Below are 7650 nucleotides of genomic sequence, written 5' to 3'. Positions count from 1 at the left end.
TTATTGTTACAATTTAAATGCAAATATATTAAATACTGTGGTTGAACAAAAAGATCTTGGTGTTGTGATAGAAAAATCACTTAAGTCATCTAAACAATGTATTGCAGCTAGCAATAGGACTAATAAGATTTTAGGTAGCATCTATAGAAATATTGAATACAAGACAAGGGATATTATTGTTTCATTGCATAGATCACGTGTAAGGCCTCATTTAGAGTAGTGTGTAGAGTTTTGGGCTCCCTTCCTCAAGGATACTGAATTGTTGGAGAAGGTTGAGAGAAGAGCCACCAGGACGATGAGATTGTCCTCTGAGGAGAGACTAAAATCTCTCAACTTGTTTTCTCTGGAGAGGAGAAGGTTCAGAAGGGATTTGATTGAGGCGTTTAAGATTGTTAAGGGTATTGATAATATGGATCTATCAAACTTTTTTGTGTTTAGCAGTGAAAACAATAGGACAATGAGGCATAAACTCAAATTTGGGCAGTGTAGGAGTCGTCTGCAGTTTAGACAGTATTACTTTTCAAACAAGGTGGTTGGTATTTTGAATGAGCTGCCTTCAAGGGTGGTAGAGACAGAAAATTTAACTAAGTTCAAGAAAAGATTGGATAAATACACGAGTAGTAAGGGTGATTATAGTTGGGAGCTGGAAGGGACATCCTTGATGGGCTAATAAGCTACTTTTTGTCCCTTTAAAATTTTATTAACTGTATAACGATGAAAATAGCTTATAACTTGATTTCAGAAGTAAGCACACTGTGCGAGTTTCATGAGTACACAATGAACTAAGGCTACTTAACACATTCTTCCATCATTATTTATTATTTACACTCTGCAAACAAACTCCAAGCAGAATTCTAGCCTGTTTAGTAAAAGCTACCAACAATAAAATCACATAAAATACTCTTTTAGACACAAAAGAATTTTCATATTGACCAACAGTACAAATGTTTGAAATGTACAATTACAGACAAAACTGACAAACAGTGTTAAGTTATAACATTATGTGCCGTAGAATTGCCAGAAATTTATTATATTATGGACAAGAAAATGGGAAATGTATTGGAATGTGCATTCCAATAAAATTTACAAAACATTTTTTACTCATTCAAATTATTGTAGGTCTGCACATTTAATGAGAGAAAATGGAGGTTGATCATAAAATGAAGATGGCTGCTTGATGATTACAATGATGACTAAAGACAATGTACATTTTACATCATAATGTGTAATTTGTACTCACATTAGAATAAAAGCTCTAAAAAAAAGTGATTTTTAAGGGATTCCACCCTCTGATTAGTACTGTACAAGAAATGCAAGCAAATTTATATGCAACTAGTTTAACATCACATCTCACAAATAAAGCAAAATGATGCCATTTTTTTGGTCCATAAAAAAGTACACAATGGCAACACCATCCAATGGTAAAGACTGGGAAAATTTCGTATAAAAAATTTCTCTAACATCACTTTACGAGACATTCATAAAAGAAATCAATTTCTCTTTGCATTTACAGCATCTAATTACAAACAAAAAGTTAAATAATGAAACAATACATGCATATAATATAAATATTTGTTTTCCCCAAAACTTTTCCTCTTTATTTTGATAATCTGAGTCTCTGAATTATCATACAACAAATTTCTAAACTCTTCACCATGAGGACTGTTTCTTCATGATTTGTTTTATTCAAAAGTTCCCATCTGACAAGTACTAAAAACAATAAAATCAATGGTATCTCTTCTTGGGCAGATATTATCATGATCTTCCATTCTTAACAAGATATATGTTGTGGTGTCATTTTGCACAATCATTAATACTCTCTTAAAAAGTTCAACTACACACTCATTCTCCAAAATAACTTGTCTCACAGCGAGCCTCTGGCTGAGATTATCTATTGAAATCACAGCTAACAATGTTGGTTCATACTGTCAAACGACACTCTCTTCTGAACAGCTTAGCAAGAAAATGAGTTGCTAGCCGAGATACATCTACAGAAACTTTAATTCACACTGGTTGATACTAACTGAAACATCATTCTTGAATGATTTTGTCAGTTAATGAAGTAGGATTGAAAATCCTTTATAACAAACAAACTTTGGAGTATTATTTCCTCTTTAAAGAATAGGTCCAGAAACCAGCATCTTTACTTTTGTTCACCCAGACAACAAATTATCTTTTACAGAAATTGTCAATGGAAATAATTTACATATATCAAGTCCTCACTGCTAAATACACATTTTTTATTCATGGCTCATTAAAGCTCCAGCTATGGACCACATGAAGGTTTTGAAAAAGACTGCAGAAGGTTTATTCCACTATTTTCATTGCCCCTTCAGTCTTGATTCTTACACAGCTCTGCTAGACAGTGAGCTATTGTCTGAGCCCCTTCTTTAGATGACATAGCTAGTAGAGTTAGTTCTGGCTCATAATACTTTAAATAACTGTAAAAATATAATGAAATATATTTTTTATACCCTCACATTTTCTCTCATTTAATAAAGTAAAAAATTAATTATGTTTATAATTAATTTCTTAATTGTTACCATTGACATGTCACCCTTTGTAAGATTGATTCTTTTTCTGTACATATTACATGAAAACACTTGTACAAAGCTAGAGTACAAAATGAATGAAAGCCACACTTGTAAAAGCAGCAACCATGACCATTTGCAAAAAACAGTTATTGTATCAGCCACCTTCTTTTTTTTTAAAATCTCAGAACAAAGGTATGGTAAAATTTAAATTACCAAATTTTAGAATGCTAAATTGTTAAAACTTCTATAAATAACATCACAGTATTTTCTTCCATGTAATGAGATTTAATTACAAGATAATCAACACGGGAATAATAGTTAAAACCCAGATGTTTAACATAAGAACAATCTTTAAAATACAAGAAAATTCCAAAAATGTGCTAAAAATGATTTGAAACTACTTTTGCTTGATCTTAAGTTTCTAAAAACGACATATTTGTTACTGTTAAAATATTTACAAATTTTTTAATGGCATAAAATGATAGTTAAAAATAGATCTTAGAAATTGGTAATATAAGTAGACTACTAAATCACCCTTAAGGATTTTCAAATAATGATAATAATATATGATTGCAAGGATAATAATATGTATAATAAATAATAATATATGATTGCAAGGATAATAATATGTATAATAAATAATAATATATGATTGCAAGGATAATAATATATATAATAAATAATAATATATGATTGCAAGGATAATAATATGTATAATAAATAATAATATATGATTGCAAGGATAATAATATATATAATAAATAATAACATATGATTGCAAGGATAATAACATATATACAAAAGAAAAACTTTCTATCTACCTGCGAGCTAGCTCCGAATAGATGATCAGGTTTCTCAGTACGAGGGCTGCAGTGAGTCGGATGCTCTTTGTTAATGGGCACTCTTTTTCTTCCTATGCAATTAAACATTAGTGTATTATAAACATGCTAATCCACTCATATTAGGCTTAACATGCTAAATCATAATTATAAGAAAAATTTAAGTAAGCTTATCTTGTAGCATTTGAAAATAACTCCTACAGCATTACAACCAAACCAGAACTCATTTGTCAACAAGACAATTCAGTATCTAATAGCCAATTGTTACAATACTCAAATTATGATTATTTTAAATGACAACACCTTCATGGATTGACGTGCGATATTTCATAAAAAAAGAACACACGAGGCTTAAATCATGCTAGTTCCAATTCCACTCATTCTTGTTCATTGTAACTCAGCTACATAGTAATATTTCTGATTATGTTAAAACAAATTAAACTAAAAGTTCATTTTATCAAATGACTAAGAGAAGACAAACAAAACTTTAGTACACAATAGCTTAATGGTTTACTAAAAGATCACCAAGTATTAAACATCAACTTGTGAATAATTACACACTGATATCACAGTATATTCCAGTTTAGTCAGTCCTTTTACAAATTAAGTAGGAATTCTTGCTTATTGATTAATAAATGGTTTATATTTTTTAATAAAAATTCTTACATTTTCTCTTGCAGTCACTTAAGCATCTGATTTTATTTAAATTTCTAACTATTTGTCTAACATTCAATGCTATCTTCAGAAAACTAATTAGTATATAGTTTTTGTCTAAGTTTATAATTTTATTAAACTAACTTGGTTTAATGGTTAATTTCTAGTTTTCTTTTATTCAATATATTGATAATTAAGTGCAACTTGGCTTAAAAAGTTAATGCTTTAATGTGATCCACCATTTCAACTCTCTATAAAATTCTTAGCATCTCATAAACCCAATAACAGCAAATAAATTCTTCTACGTCTAGTTTCTTAGTATAATCATTCCTACCCTTATGTCCTTTTGCTGAACAAATTGAAGAGCATGTCTACGTATTGCTAAAAAGGCTGCATCAGGAGCATAGCCAGGATGCCTTGGAGGAAGTGGGGGTGGTGGGATGGTTGTTTTTCCTCGCTGAGAAATTTCCTCCCGCCGTAAAGCTTGTGTTTGGAGATACTGGTCTGTACAATGACGATCCTGGAGAAAAAAATATTTTAAAGGAAAAACAATAACAAAATACAAGACAAAACAACAATAAAAACTGTTGACTATTCTATTTACCTGCCATATATTTTGGCAGATGATAAATAAAATTCGAGCATGTATACAAGCCCAGAAAGTACAATTTAACAAACATTAATTCCATACTTAAAACAAGAACATAAAGTTCTATTTTCTACACATTTATTCTTGAATAGGTATCAGTAACAGGACTTGAAATTAACTTTATTAGTCACTTACATTAACAAAACAATAAAGTAAAACAAATGATTCATGAGTTGCCTGCCCTTAATGGATATAACTAGTCAGCTGAAGCGAATATTCAAGACGCTTCACATTTTTGATTTCATATTTCTTAATATACTATCAAGTTATAAATAATTTTTCTAGTAATAATTAAATTTTTTATAGGAAATAAAAAAAAGATATAACAAAAACACTGATATACTGTTGAATGCTCTGCTTCTACTTGCAATTTTAAACTTGGGGAATCCAATTAATTAAAAGATGTGAAAGCTATTGGAAGAGGCTTACTGATCAATTATCAAAGAAGGATTTTTCCCATAAATGTTGTACTTGTGACCAGCTTTTCTTTTTCTTAATAATTTTAACTGACCATTTTTCACAACTGGTCTGAACATTTACAATTATGTCTGATGACAGTGCCCACTGTTGGTCACTGGCTAAACACTATAATTCATTGGCTTTTTAGCAGCTGGCCACTACAAATTTTGAGCCCTAAGTAAGATTGAAATATAGAATTATGTTTTTAAGAATGTAGATCAAACACTTGTAATAAGCTGCTAATGATATGTGTTTAACCAAAGTAATTCACATATTTTCTGCTCAATTCCTAATGATTTCAAGGGGGTATAAAGTTTTTTAAAGCTGCAAAATATATGAGAAAATTATTGTATACATTGAATAAGATACATTCTGTCTCTATCAAATTTGTCTCATAATTTTATTAAGGAGTTTAACACAAACATTCATCTGTCCCAGTTGAAATTTGTATTTTTATATATATATATATACATTCAAACTTAAACATAAAAAAGACAGATATAATCAAGCAAAATATTACAATACATATATATAAGTATATAGATAATTAACACATAAAGGGACTTCCAATGAATAATAAAACTTGAACTACAAATAAAATAAAAATGTATACACTAAAGGGATAAATCATACAAAATATAGAAAATCAAGATCTTATAAGCTAAACAAACAGACACTGAATATATATATATTAGCTAAAAAATAATTATTAACAAAACCTGAATAGAATTCTATGGTTTTTAGACTAGGACATACATCTTAAAAACTAAGTTATAAAGGTGAGCTAAAAGTTTACAAATAAAAAAATATTTGACCATACTGTTACTTTTGTCTGAATGAAATCAGAAAACACACAAGATAAAATTTACCTGAATGTGAGTGAGTAAAGAAAACTGTTTCCTTTTCATGGAGTCACAGTTTTCCCAGTGACACAAGAAATTTCCCTTCACTGCTGGAACATGACACTTAGCATTGTGGAACAACACAGCAGAAGGTGTGGGAAATATCCTTAAGAAAGGAAACACATGGTTATGTTTACACTTATTTAGCAAACTGAGTAAATAACATAGAAGTGTGTGTGTGTGTATAATTAGAGTACCATCCACACAAAGATAATATTTTTTCATAGTTTTATGTTTCTATAATTTTATAAACTAATACATACAATACCTTAAGTAGTCTAACATATCATTTTGATTTGAATTAACTTTTATAGGAAGTCACAACAACATTTTTTGAAAGAGAGGAAAGAGAATGACTTCTTAGATATCAAAACACGGAGTACAATGAAGGTACATACATTCTACTGTCACAAGAAAAATAATGTGTTAGTATAATGAACAATGAAGGAAAACTGTAAGACTAGTATATTATTAATGGGCTTCATCTCCTGTCAGCTTAATGAATAGTGATAGATTATGTTCTCATGACAATATTATAAGTTTCCTTTTATCACAATGAAGGATGTCAAGAACTGATGATGTGTTAGGTGTTTCTACTTATGTCTGAATATGGGTTGTGTTTGGTGTTCTGTAAGCACAATGGATGATTACTGGAAGGTTTAATTTATGTTATATGAATGTGGGTTGTGCTTGGTGTTCTGTAAACACAATCAATGAAAGCTTCTACATCTGCTAGTATATAAATAAGTTATGCCTTCTGTTAGTACAATTTATAGTAAACAGATATTTTTAAAGACATTATAAAAATGGAATTATAAATGTATCTGCTGTTAGCACAATGACGGTAAATTTCCATTTAAGTCTGAATATGGATATGTGGACACGTCTGATCTTCTGTTACACAATGAATGATGACTGAATGTTTCTCCACATATCTATATACAGATATGTGTGAAGATTTTACTTGATTACTAATGATTATAACTGATTTATTCCATATGGCTGTATACAGAGATCTTACATTATTTGCTAATGTAGAAAATATTTTATTAATCTGTTGTTGTTTTTTGGGGGAGAGAGAGAATAAAGTAAATATTAATATTACTTTATTGATTTTGTAGCATTCTGTCATATTTTTACAATGTTTATTGTTATACTAGCACCATGACAAAAGTGTAATATTTCATGGTTTTTTTTCAGTTGGATTTAATCATGAGAGAGAAATTACAGACTTTTTATGTCATATCTGAAGATTAAAAACATTTAAATATTAAGTTTGCAAAATGATAGTTAGAACCAAGAAATCTAAATATAACATACAATAAATATTTTCAATATCATACATATTTTGTAATTTTCCTGAATTTTTTCTTACTCAGTTTTGGTCACAATATATATATATATATAATATATAATTTAAATTTTTTTAATAAAATTGATAAAAAGAAGTAATTTAATATAAACTTGACCACTTTTCTTCCATTTCATACTTGAACCACATCTGATATTATTGTATTTCAACTTCACTTTCCCATAACTATTATTAGATTAATCAGAGTTTTACAGAATCGAAGCTTCGTTGCTGTTTTTTTTTGGCTACGTATTATGAGTTG

At 29.2% G+C, this 7650-nt stretch overlaps 1 protein-coding gene across 2 annotated transcripts in view; it reads right to left on the bottom strand.

Moving 5' to 3' along the window:
• Positions 1-808: 808 nt before the first annotated feature.
• LOC106464182 (AT-rich interactive domain-containing protein 2-like) overlaps positions 809-7650 on the bottom strand; it is a 73785-nt gene continuing 66943 nt past the window's right edge. For both annotated transcript variants that reach the window (XM_013924309.2, XM_022392142.1), the window contains 4 exons: positions 6005-6143; positions 4362-4547; positions 3356-3447; positions 809-2441 (listed from right to left, as the gene is read on the bottom strand). In XM_013924309.2, coding sequence (XP_013779763.1) covers positions 2333-2441; positions 3356-3447; positions 4362-4547; positions 6005-6143 — 526 coding nt within the window. In that variant the 3' untranslated portion in view covers positions 809-2332. The remainder of the gene's footprint in view (positions 2442-3355; positions 3448-4361; positions 4548-6004; positions 6144-7650) is intronic.

The sequence above is a fragment of the Limulus polyphemus genome, unplaced genomic scaffold, assembly GCF_000517525.1.
Source record: "Limulus polyphemus unplaced genomic scaffold, Limulus_polyphemus-2.1.2 Scaffold58, whole genome shotgun sequence".
Classification (NCBI taxonomy): domain Eukaryota; kingdom Metazoa; phylum Arthropoda; class Merostomata; order Xiphosura; family Limulidae; genus Limulus; species Limulus polyphemus.
Note: the sequence above shows the minus strand (reverse complement) of the source record. Positions and strands in the feature narration are given on the sequence as shown.